Here is a 13,742-nt window from a genome sequence, read left to right on the forward strand (position 1 = left end):
TATGTTGCATGATTTTATGAAAGTACGATGTATTGCGACATCATGCAAGTCAAATTTGTAGTTTCTTATTCCATCGAACTACAAACCCGCTACCCGATCTGACAAACTTACATAGTGCTGTTACAGCCGATAGAGGTCCGCGAAGCGAATGCAGAAGTGCCGTTCACCCTGTTACGAGTTGATGAACCACGGAAACAATTTTGGAAACATTATTTTAAGGTACAAAAAACTCTTTGGTGTTGCTTTAAACCTGTTATAAAAGTAATTAAATTGTTTGATTTTTAAAAGTTTAGCTGCATTTTTTTTCATTCACTTGAAAGGGAGAAGTCTATTGCATGTGGCTCTACTCCACCTCTATAATGCAAGCAATATTTTTGCAAGGTAACATCGCCTTGGAGGTGGAGGCAGAGCGAAGTCTTATGCCTCATCAGAATCAGATGCATGTTTCAGTATGTCTGACCTGTGGCAGTTTGGGATTTTTCTATGTGGCTCTTTCACATGTGTCTGTGTTTGGCTATCCTTTCATCTGCATGGGTTTCTAGCGTATTTGTGTGTGTGTGTGTGTGTGTGTGTGTGTGTGTGTATGTGTGTGTTGCAGTGAAGTTACTCTGTGGACTAGAGGCCTCCCAGGGTCCGGTGCAGGAGGTGTTGTCCTCTGTGGAAGGCGTGAGCCAAGCCGACCGGGACAGCAACGATGAACTGGAGACCGAGGAGGTGGCCGAAGACCCCAAGGGGACCCGCAAGAAAAAAAACAAGAGACGCAAAGGTATTTCAACATAGTTACAGCCACCTTTACTACAGCTAATGCTAAAGGTATTGGAACATAGTTACAGCCACCTTTACTACAGCTAATGCTAAAGGTATTGGAACATAGTTACAACCACCATTACTACAGCTAACACTAAAGGTATTGGAATATAGTTACAACAACCACCATTACTACAGCTAATGCTAAAGGTATTGAAACATAGTTACAACCACCATTACTACAGCTAACACTAAAGGTATTGGAATATAGTTACAACAACCACCATTACTACAGCTAATGCTAAAGGTATTGAAACATAGTTACAACCACCATTACTACAGCTAACGCTAAAGGTATTGGGACATAGTTACAACCACAGCTAACACTAAAGGTAATGGAACACAGTTACAACCACCATCACTACTACAGCTAAGACTAAGGGCTGGTGTAGAAACACAGCTACAACCGCCATTATTACACCTAACCCTAAGCACTGTTAAAAACACAGCTGCAACCACCATCACTACAGTTAACACTAAGCACTGTTAAAAACACAGCTACAACCACCATCACTACAGTTAACACTAAGGGCTGTTAGAAACACCGCTATAGCGACAGCTACAGCCACCATTATAGCCAAATCAGATTAGCTGTTATCAGACCACTGGTGCCATGGACCACCATCAACCTTTAATTTAACTTGTTTTGAATATTAAGAAAAATATTAAATGTTACTAAAACAAAGGAAGAAGTAAAACTGAATAAATAATAAAAAAAAAAAAGAGTTTGAACCACAAGTGGCAAAATGGTGGGGCTTTTGTCGGCAACCCGCCAGTGGACCCCGCTGGACCCCGCTTGATGAGCAAAACACCAGCGGACTGCCAGATCTCCCCCCAGTGGTCCACCAGCCTGCTACTAACTGGGTTACTACAGATATTAACTCTAAAGGCCGGTATAGAAACACAGTGACGACCACCATTACTGTGTCACAACTGCTTGTCATGCACAACACAAATTCCAGAAACAGAGTTGACTTATGATAGGATACAAGGGACACGACACACACACACACACACACACACACACACACACACACACACACAGTTCATAGTCTATGCAAGCTACCACCACCATCACTACTGCCAACACAAAAGACCTGCTCATCAGGTGCATTCAGACACAACAGTTCTAGGAACACAGTTCTACTACTAACTAGATAGATAGATAGATAGATAGATAGATACTTTATTGATCCCCAGTGGAAATTCAAGTCTCAGTAGCATACAGACAACACACACACACATTCACTAACAGCAGAAAAAGTAATTAAAAGTATATAATATAAAAACACAACTAAGCAGTAAGGACAGTAGAAGATAAAGAATATAATAAATATACTAAAATACAAATTATACTAACACTTAATCTAAATCAATTCTAAAAACAGTATCCACATAGTGGTGATTAAACAATCAAGAGGCGCTTGCAATGACTGAGGCAGGGACTGAGCCTGCGATTCTCTGTGCATAGTAAGGTAAGGTAAGGTGCTCTGTGTGAGTGAGTGAGTGTCACGGTGATAGTGCAATGGTGATAGTGGTCATGGTGATAGTGCAAATGAGTAAGTCCAACAGTGCAAGAATAAGTCTATATAACTATTTTAAGAAAAGGTATAAGTGTGGCTACAGTTCGGCTGTGGCATGGAGGGAGGGTTTATGCATATGTGCTAATGTGCTAATATAGCAGGCAAACACGTTAGTAGCCCAATTATTGCATGAACATAAAGTAATGAAACGGACAGCATTGCTATTGAGTTACTATCTACAATACCTAAGTTTATTGACAAACTAAAAACTCATGGTATCAGAAGGCATAAAAAAAAAAGCATTGTTTATAAAATATCTTCTCATCTGCCCAGAAGACATTTGTTGCATGACAGCAGGCAGTCTATGCAGCCATGTCATGCAGTTTTTATGTTAAGCAAATTTAAACAGAAGCTGAATTATTTTTAGAGTTTGTAAAAAAAAATTGTGCTTCTGCTGCCTTGGCATGCACATCAGTCATGGTTCCCTATGCACAGGGAAAATACCCTACCCAAAGTAGGAGCTCAAATTGTTATAGGAACTGCGGTCAGAGAAACTTTGATAACACTTTACTTGACAGTATCGACATAAGAGTGACATGACACTGTCATGACACATGAAACCTTTAGAATACCTAACCCTAATTCTAACCCTAATCCTAACCCCAACCCTAACCCTGACTCTAACCCTAATCCTAACCTTAACTTGTTATGACAAAAACCGAATGTCACTTAATAACATAAGCGTTATGTCATAAACGTTTATGACTTGTTTATGACACATTCATGACAGTCATGTCACTCTCATGTCGACACTGTCAAGTAAAGTGTAACCGAAACTTTTTAATCCCCACTTCCATGTGCGAAACAGGGGTTCTAGGAACTGCAGAAAGTCCCTAGAGTGCGAAAGGGCCTACATAAGCTATGCAGACACAGTTGACAGCGCAAGGTTCACACAAGTATGGATGAGCCCACACATGCTGCACGGACAATGAGCCCCCACTGGAAACGCATGACCTTGCACTTGCAGCATGTTAACAATTTGGACAACAAATCTTGCTAGGCGAGTACGTGTCAAACCCTCCTTGCGTATCTCGATGCGTTCGCATAGTTTGTGTGCATAGACTTATGAATCAGCCTGAAACTATACTACTACAGCTAATGCTGATACTTAGCCGTGGCCCACTGGTTAGCACTCTGGACTTGTAACCGGAGGGTTGCCGGTTCGAGCCCCGACCAGTGGGCCGTGGCTGAAGTGCCCTTGAGCAAGGCACCTAACCCCTCACTGCTCCCCGAGCGCGCCGTTGTAGCAGGCAGCTCACTGCGCCGGGATTAGTGTGTGCTTCACCTCACTGTGTGTACACTGTATGCTGTTTGTGTTTCACTAATTCACCGATTGGGTTAAATGCAGAGACCAAATTTCCCTCACGGGATCAAAAAAGTATATATACTATACTATACTATATTAGTACACTACCCTGGGCACATCAGACCATATATTACTACCACTGTGCACACCAGTGGCGCTCACATTTTTTTTTGTCATTCCTCACTTTGGAGGTGTGGAATTTTAAAGCCCCATCTGACCCCATAACCTTTGCGAAATGGTAATGTTAAAAATATTATATCATATAGTCTAGTGGGGCCCACCCCACACCTTGAGAACCACAGGTGTACACTAATAATACTCTGTTACGGTTCTACTAAATAGATGACGTGCACATACATTATCACCCGGGTCACGGTAGACCATCTGCGACTACTACTGTGTACACTACAAATACTGTGCTACAGTTAAGACAAAAGTGGGAGCTGGAGCTCTACAGGTATCCCTTGTATCCTCTGGTGCTCTTGGATGGGTTAAAAGTTCATAAATCAGTTTGGAAAAAGATTCCAGGTCCAGGCACTCAGTAGGATGCAACATTTATTATTTTAAGGCTAATCCATTAAAAAACACCAACGCGTGTCGGCTCACTCAACTGTGCTACAGTTGTTCTCAGAACATGACACAAGCACATGAGACACAGAGGTGCCTAGGACAGCCACCATCACATCACACAGGTTGCTACAACTAGTGCTGGGAATACCTTTCCTATCAATGGCACATTCGTGATATATGGGTCAAGGAAGGGGGTTTATTGATGCCAAAACTCCTCATGAGTCATGTGCATAGTGCCACACATGACAATAAATAAACAAAACCTTGTATTTTAAACAAAACCCTGCAATATCAGGTGCAGATTGCGCACATGACGACAAATAAGCCTTGTATTTAAACCCTCCTGTATCAAGTGCAGAATGCCACACATGACAATAAATTAACAAAACCCTTTATTTAAACAAAACATTTATCAAACCGAATACAGCCAGAAAGCCAGGTATTCACAACATACCACATGGCACGATGTATTCACATGTTGACATTTGGTGGTGGAAGGGGGCATGTGTGTAGACAACTGCCATATTGGCGTTACAAATTAACCCCATACATTTCTATAGAGGATTGTTTGAGTGGTGTGTCTCCTCATTAGAAATTCTCTGGGTTAATGCTCCCCCTAATTGGCAGGGTGAAACGTCTTCCTATTCCTGTCTTTCCAGTGTACTGTGTTGCACTTATATGAGTGGCTTTCTACGAATATGTTTACTTCTAACCTAAACCTCAGCAAAATACATTTTGAAAAAGTGCTGCATTTTTAAATAGTCTGTTTGTAGACAGCGGGCAGCCGGCAAGTAATGATGGCGTTGAAATTCCAGCTGAAGTTGGTTCACATGGTGGCGACATCTTGTGAAATTGACTCCACTAGTACTACACAACATTTTGTCGTGTCGCATTCCACTCTATTCCTATGGGTGACGTCAAGCGACTTTTAACGCGCCCGCAAAGCATTCCGGGAAGGCAGCGCTGCATTTGAAAAAAATGTTGCGCGTCTAAAAGCTGGCCGATGCTCATCTTTATGCAAATTAATCCTTTAAACGCGATGCTACGGACCCACAATTCAGTTCGGCAACGGATTACGTAAGCCCATGTAAAGTGGACGGAATGCGTCTTCAGCTCTGCACCGCATGCAACTGTGTGTAGGAGCCGTAACTGCAGCCCCTTGAAAACTGCCTTGAATTGCAGTTAACCAAACAATGATTATAAATTATAATCCATTTTAACACGGCAACCTCTGGATAATTTGAAATGTAACGGAATTTACATGTGTTAATATTTTGGAAACCACATTAAATGCAAAATGCATCCTCACGAAGAAGAGCAGGACAACTCCCTCTATAATCACAAGTCAGCGCTATTTCATGAATGTCCTATCAAGCCACAGGAGATCTTGGCCAGACACTTACCCACTCTCTCACTCTCTACATGTCAGAAATTCAGTACTACCACTTCAGCTTAAGTGATGTGTGAAACAACAACAGAGTCTGGTGTAGTGAAGTGTTCGTTCAAACAAACATTTGTGTTTGTGTGCTTTCCACATCTAATGTAGAGTAGTTGAGGAAATGCAGGAGAGAAGTAACAGACACACACACACACACACACACACACACACACACACACACACACACAGACACACGCACATTAATATCACACTAACCATAGTGAACACAGAGGGAGTTTACAGCTGCAGCCAATAGTACTGCGACCAACACCAATAGGCTAACTACTTTTCTGGCTAACACCAATAGTCTGTCTACTATGCAGGGGTCCGTTTTTCCAAAACCATAGTTGCTAACTGAGAAAAAGGCCTAATGGCCAAAATGTTATCCAAAAAAAGAAAAATATTTGGAGTCAGAGCGTTTTTTATGCCCAGAGTTTATCCCCACAGGTCAGTGTTATGCGATGTGCTAACTCTAGTGCGTGGATCATATGGTGTGCTAACTGTTTTGTGGATCATACGGTGTGCTAACTCGGGCGTGTGGATTCAGAGACTTTCTAATGAGGAGACATGTCACTCAAAAAATCCTCCATAGAAATGCATGGGGTTAGCTTGTAACGCCAATATGGCAGTTGTCTACATACATCCCACCCATTCCGCGGCAAAACATCGACGTGAATACATTGAGCCAATCATGTCGTGTGTTGTGAAGACATTGTGCCAATCATGTGTTGTGATCTTGCCGCCTGAGCAAGCCTTGCGCACGCGCATTTCTGCCGAAATAGATGCCCGATAAGTGCCCAAAAAGCGTTGCAATATGGCCGCCGAGTGGAGGGACTTGCCTAAAAGGACTTTGGTGGATCTTACGGTGTGCTAACAGTGTGCTAACTCGGATGTGGATCATACAATGTGCTAACGGTGTGCTAACTCTAGTATGTGGATCATATGATGCGCTAACTGGTGTGTAGATCATACGATGTGCTAACGGTGTGTTAACTCTATTGTGTGGATCATAAGATGTGCTAACTGGTGTGTGGATCATAAGATGTGCTAACTGGTGGGTGGATCAGATGGTGTGCTAACTGGTGTGTTGATCATGCGGTGTGCTAACAGTGTGCTAACTCTAGTTTGTGGATCATATGGTGTGCTAACAGTGTGCTAACTCTAGTTTGTGGATCAAATGGTGTGCTAACAGTGTGCTAACTCTAGTGTGTGGATCATGCAGCGTGCTAACTCTAGTGTGTGGACCATACAGTGTACTAACAGTGTGCTAACTCTAGTGTGTGGATCATACAGTGTGCTAACAGTGTGCTAACTCTAGTGTGTAGATCATACAATATGCTAATGGTGTGCTAACTGGGGTGTGTTGCTCATTGCAGAGAACAGTGAGTGTCAGGACGGAGAGGAGTACCCCATAGACATATGGCTGGTCCTCTCAGCGTACATCCGCCCTGAAGACGTCTGCAAGTTTTCCCTCATATGCAAGAACGCCTGGACTGTCACCTGCACCGCTGCGTTCTGGACCAGATTGTACCGAAGGTGAGTCCGTCCTTGAGAGTGCGCATGAATAAACTCATGAGTTGGTTTTTGCTGGTTTTTGACTCGTCATTCAGGCAGATGTAGTATACACATACTTGTACAAACTAACATTTGTTCAGTTAGTGCAGACTTCTATCCAAAGCGACTTGCAGTGGAAAAGGAGACTTTAGAGCAGGGGTGTCAAACATAAGGCCCGGGGCCCAGATCAGGCCCGCCAGCAGGTTTCATACGGCCCCCCAGATGTTTTGGGTAGAAGGGGAAAATTAGAAAAAAAAGATTCACATCCAGTTGTTTTCAACAATGTGTAATAAGCAATATCTATGATAATTGATACATTTATTAAACCCAGCATTACAAACCATCCCCAGGAAGGAAGAAGCAGAAAAACTAACATGGCATTTCAAGAGAGAAAGAGCAGAATATGACAGCAGTATATTATTTGTACTTGTTTGCTCATAAGTGGTATCATCAAATAACTGATATACCATGCAGAAAAATGATAATGACAATGACGGCCCCCCACTAGGTCTCATTCCAACAAATCCAGCCCACTACCTAATATGAGTTTGAGACCCCTGCTTTAGAGTAACAATAACAATTAAAAACTATCTTACAATAAATACTGCCATTGAAATATTATCTTACAATAAATACTGTCATCACTCACATACTGTACATCATACATAAAGTACTCTGCTTGCAAAAGTAAGTCCCTTCACCATACTTGCAGTACACTGCCCCCCCCCCTCTCCCCCAATACACAGCACATTGTCTCATGGGGAAGCTTCTCCAACACACATATCGCACACTGCCCTCTCCCCACATACACAGCACACTATCCCATCTCCCTTGTCATCCCCCCAACACACACACCAAGACCCCTTGTCTTCCCCCCCCCAACACACACACACCAAGACCCCTGGCAGTTGGGTTAGCCCCTTGAGCCGTGGATCTGCCCAAAGTTTCTTCCTTAGTAAGGGAGTTTTTCCTTGCCCCTGTTGCTCTTGGGTGCTCCTTGTTGGTGCCCCCCCCCCCCAATCCCAATCCTCCCCCACCTTTCTTATGCAGCCCTTGCCACTTAATCTACTAAACCCCTCTTCTACTGCACTTTTTCCCCCCCCCCCCCCCCCCCATAAATGCACAAATAGACCAGACATAATTTCACTGCATTTCTTACATCCAGTAACTATATGCATATGACAATAAACTTCCTTGTATCCTTGTATCCTTGTACTGCCATTGAAATATTACCTTATTATAAATACTGCCATTTAAATATAATCTTTCAATAAATACTGCCATTGAAATATCATCTTGCGATAAATACTGCCATTGAAATATCATCTTATGATAAATACTGCCATTTAAATATAATGTTTCAATAAATACTGCCATTTGAAATGTTATCTTATAACAAATACTGCCGCAGTGTATTATTGAGATGTTGGTTCATCTGGTCCATCAGGCACTACAGCTTGGACGCTGACCTGCCCGTGCGTCTGCAGCCTGACTCGCTGGCCAGCATGCGGTGCCTGCGGGCGTGTGTGATCCGCTCACTCTTTCACCTGTACGAGCCGTTCAGCTCCCGCATCTCCGCCAGTCTGCCGCTACCAGAGTCCACGCCAAACACACTCGTGAACTCAAAGGTGAGAGGGGGAGGAGGGGGAGGGAGACACACACTTTATTTATATGTAACGCTTGCCTGTGGGGGTGCGTGTGTGTGTTTGTTCTGAGCGTGCATTAATTCCTAGGAAGCTGTGGCACAGTGATATTTTGTGGAGGTAGTGTGGGTCAGTTTGAGGATGAGCAGTCTCAGCTCCATGTGAACTTGGCTGCCTGTAGCAGCCGAATGTGCCTGTGGAGGGAAAAGGTTTCGCTCCTACTTTGGCCACATGTCCAGACTAACACTGAAGGAAAAGAGGAGAAAGTTGAATGAATGAAACGCGAGTCCATCTGGTCATGACTCTGTCCTCCTGGCTCCATTCAGATACGCTAGCACTCTGTCTCACAATGGAGTTATGATCTACAACCAGAGAGTCAGCTACCCACCAAGCTCTGCTTTCGTTAGGCTATTGATCATTGACATTGCATTGTTATTGTTATTTTCCTGAATGTAGTCTTACCAACATTTTAAAACTGTTCACTTTTATTTATTTATTTATTTATTTATTTATTTATTTATTTACTTACTGTATTGTTTTGGACAAAATAATCTGCTAAATCATATAACCATGACCAAATAACCATATTACATTTTTCGGCACAAGCTTCTATAGTGTATAGCATTGTTGTGTTTATGTCCTCCACATGACCTTATAACAGAGGTGTGGACTAGAGTCAGATGACTTGAACTAAAGTCAGACTCGAGTCACGAATTATGATGACTTAGAAATGACTTGTAACTCGACTTGGACTTCATGCTATTGACTCGAGACTTGACTCAAACTTTGCCCTTTTGACTTGTAATGACTTGCGGCATGGGTAAAATTATTTGTATCTTATCATTTCCTGTCCATGCCAACTTCAGCAGCCTCAAGATCATCTAACGTTACACCTGCAATGCAGCAGCGTTGCTTTGCATGGAATGCAGGGTCTCTTATCGATGAGCAAGGAAATGGGATGATCACTGTACATGCTCCTGTTAAGTCATCTGACTAAGTGGATCCTGTGATCTTGTGATGGATACTCTGATCCTGTGATGTTGTTTGTTATATACAGTAGGGTAGCCTGAACAATTTAATTTGTTCTACGGGAGCTAACCGAAACTAGCTGTGGCACAGTGATATTTTGTGGAGGTAGTGGGTACTGGGTCAGTTTGAGGATGAGCAGTCTCAGCTCCATGTGGACTTGGCTGCCTGGAGCAGCAGAATGTTTGCCTGACGAGCCAGACCCACATTACAATGTAGGGTCTGGGCACTCACCTTTCGCAGTGCTCAGTCCGAGGGGCGGGATAATCGGTTGTCTTTTAAATTCCCTCTGCACGCAATAGGACAGCACTAATAGGAGAGTCCCATGCGTTTTCCCACCAGCGGAGCTAGTGGGCTAGTTCAAACTTTTGCCAACTTAAAAAAAGCTTAACTCGTGTCACACTGTTCGCCAACAGCAACATCCATCTTCTTTGTTTTCAAGTAGCAGGGAATTCAAGCAAAACCGTTGCAACTCTGCCATCAATCATTATGTTAAGCCTGCCTAACGACTATACACGATTTGATTGGCCTGATAGAAGCTTAATTTTTCGAGCTCACAAGCCAACGGAGAGTTGCTAGACTAGGCCTGGAAGCAAATGTAATTTGCTGCCGCTAGGGTGCGTCTAGATTTCTAGGCTAGCAGAATGTGCCCGTGGAGGGAAAATGATTCAGAAAGAAATATGGTAGTATTTGTTAGCTTTCATTTGTGCCAACTGGTTTTCTATTGCTCGTGTGCATGTTAAGTCAATCCTATGTTGATGTGTGGGGCGTAGGGGCTGTATTCTGTGCAGGAGCGTGTGCTTGCTGCTGAGAAGGGCACACACACAGAGGTTAGGAGGGGGAAGGAGGAGGAGGCAGAGGATGGCTGCACCTCCCCGCAGGTACCCTTACAGGAGCGGGGAATAGCGCACAACTAACTCAGTTAGTGGGCTATCTAGTTTGGGTCAATCACACCACGAATTGCCTCCAAAAAGCACATTTCATTCATAATATTCATGAGAGGCCTGTAGTTTCACATAACATGTTAATCGTGCACACACACAGATACACACAAACACTATTTTTAGACAATGTCTTACGTAGGCCTGTAAGTTTAGAGCAGGACCGAGTAGGCCTATTGGTAATTTTATCATCTCCGTGATGGGAAATTGAAAATCCCTGGTTACTCATCCCTGCTCATTTTTTGTTGTGGGTAGGCCTACTGCATTCTAGTTTGCCGTTGCCTAATTTGCCAACATTAAAAATGTTTTCTATTGAAATATAAATTCTTTATATAATGAATGGAAACATTATGACACACTGTAAAGCATCCAAATAGTCACCCACGCACTTCACTCCCTAACTCAAACACACCTGACACCTGTACCTAACCCTTCACTCAATTAAAGTTGCTTTATTAAGCGCTTTCAGACATACGTGTAAGACCGGAGGTTCTGCCGATGTTAAACGGTGGGGCCGTATATCTGAACGACATAACCGGTCATATGGAAGTCCGAATTCACCCGGTGTTTATACTACCCCCGACCTAGTATTTCCTCCGGACTTTATGTAAATGTGCTATGTCTGAACGAGGCGTAGAACATGCGGTCAAAATCCACACCTAGTGAGAGGGCGTGTTGGTGACGTTTCTTTCGTGCGTCCATGTGGTTAAATCTGACTTAAATGCCAGTGTTATGATGGAGTGGCATAGTGCTGTCCAGAAAATCTCCGACCTGGAAAGATGCAGACATCACGGAGCTACTGTCCATGAGGGCATACAACATTTTGATAGAACACATGAAGGGAATGGCACGTTGTAGCCTACAGACTGCATGGCAAGGCCAAACGAATTCAAAAGACGATTCAGCAGAAGGCGCTGAAAAGGCAGTAGCCTACAGCGACGCAGGAGTATTTAATAAATTGTTAGCCAACATGGTTTTCTGTTCATTGATATAGCCTTCCCATGACTGGCTGAGCTCGCTGATATTTGTTGAGCATATATGCCTAGATAAATTGAAAACGAAGAAAACCCAAAAAGAATTAGGCTACAGAAAAGAATACAGGATTTTTTTCTCTCCCGGCAGTAAAGACAGTAGATTCGTGTTTAAAATGTAAATGCAAACTAAAGGTATAGGAGGCTAACTATGCATATGACCATCCAGAGGAGGCTGGTGATCTGTCAAGAATGATGAAGATCGTAAGATACAGATGGTTTTATTGTTGCTGTCATTATTACCACAAACACGAATTGACAACGCCCAATTTTGAATAACAACCGATGAGGTAGGATGCATCTTTTGCAATTAGAATTTCGTGTTGGTGAGACCTGTTGCCTATCAGTAGACATGTCATCTCGAGTTCCACGACAGCTTAGCTAGTGCCACCGAAATATGACACTGAAATCCTTTCACTATTGGAGTCGCTCAGATAGAAACAGCTGTAACGTGGTTAGGACACTTTTGCTGTGGAGTGGAGACGCCATAAGTTAGGCTACTCAGAAATCGTTTGCCATTGTAGGTCATTGCAGCCTAATTAGCAATATTTTCAAGCCAAACATCTCTGGTGTGGTTTTGACAATCAGAAAAGCAATATACTGAAATAGTTTAATGATGTAAAGTCAAGTGCGCTTCTATGGGTCTGTGTGCGCGCAGTTTGTATTGATGAGTCGGAGTGGCAAGTGCTGCGCATAGTTGCAGTGGAATATGGCTGCCCAGGGCATTATAAAACTTCTCGCTCTTAGGCCTACTCATACACCGCGCTGAAATGGCGTAGCTGTCTAAATTCAAATCATATCATGCTAGGGGAGAAATCGTCGGACATCCATTATTTTGTTATTCAGCACCCCAGGTCAAAAATATGTTCCCGCGCGCCTGCATGGGGAGAGGATGCTTTTTGAAAAAAATAAACCATGAAAAAACGAACAACTTCACTGTTATGTTAGTATTTTGTTTGTTGCTTAAAAACGTTGTATGGCCTTGAAGTCTTGAGTTACCCTACTGAATTGGCTGGTAGCCTACCATAAAGTTTGTGCATGCTCTCTCTCCAACGCAAACCAGATTCTGGTACATAACGTTGAAAAAAGATAAATGTGTTTATTCGAAGCACACATACAAATACTGTAGGCCAATTTCAAGTGTACGTGACTAGCCTACTTCAAGTATTAGCCTACGCACAATAGATTTCTCTTCTTTAGCCTACATAATGCATAGGCTACACTTTGTAAACAAAAAGCACCTGTGACAGGCAGCGGCCGCATATATTGTGCGTCATATCTGCATCTACAAGCCCCCACCCCTCACTCGACAACCACACGGAGATTCTGTAATGTGTGTGTATGTCGTTCACACATACGTCAGTATAAGGTCAGTATTAGGTCCGCAGGTTAGCATCATATCTGAATCATCCGAAGGGTAGGACCTCCGTTTGACAAACCTCCGCATGTACTCCGGAGGTTATATCTGAAAGCGCTTACTAGCATGACCGTGTGGCCAGTTAGTAAACTCATTGAATTCAAAACCAGTATTCACCCTTACTTTTCCTCTGTAAGAAAACAAAGGATACTTTGTTTGTCTTTGGGGTCATGATTATAAGTGTTTTAAAACTTTTCCAAAATGTAAAGTATGATATATCGATAAGAATGATTTATTGAAAGAATGATTGGTGGCATATTAATAAGCGGTTGCATAATACAACAATGACTTGAAACTTACTTGGGACTTCTGTCTTGACTTGGGACTTGACTCAGACTTCAGCGTTAAGGCTTGAGACTTACTTGTTACTTGCCAAACAGTGACCCTGTCCCACCTCTCCCCTATAGTATCAAACTGAATTTGAGA

The 13,742-nt window shown here is 42.9% G+C and overlaps 1 protein-coding gene across 1 annotated transcript in view; it reads left to right on the forward strand.

Annotated features, from left to right (window-relative positions):
- tmem183a (transmembrane protein 183A) overlaps window positions 1-13,742 on the forward strand; it is a 31,354-nt gene that overhangs the window by 1,173 nt on the left and 16,439 nt on the right. Inside the window, exons 3-5 of the mRNA XM_076268168.1 lie at window positions 599-766; window positions 7,081-7,240; window positions 8,706-8,886. Of these exons, the coding sequence (XP_076124283.1) occupies window positions 599-766; window positions 7,081-7,240; window positions 8,706-8,886 (509 nt within the window). The remainder of the gene's footprint in view (window positions 1-598; window positions 767-7,080; window positions 7,241-8,705; window positions 8,887-13,742) is intronic.

The sequence above is a fragment of the Alosa pseudoharengus genome, unplaced genomic scaffold (genome assembly GCF_046254945.1).
Source record: "Alosa pseudoharengus isolate Yale_2024_CS ecotype anadromous, Long Island Sound unplaced genomic scaffold, YU_APseudo_1.1 YU_APseudo_1.1_scf_5, whole genome shotgun sequence".
Lineage (NCBI taxonomy): Eukaryota > Metazoa > Chordata > Actinopteri > Clupeiformes > Clupeidae > Alosa > Alosa pseudoharengus.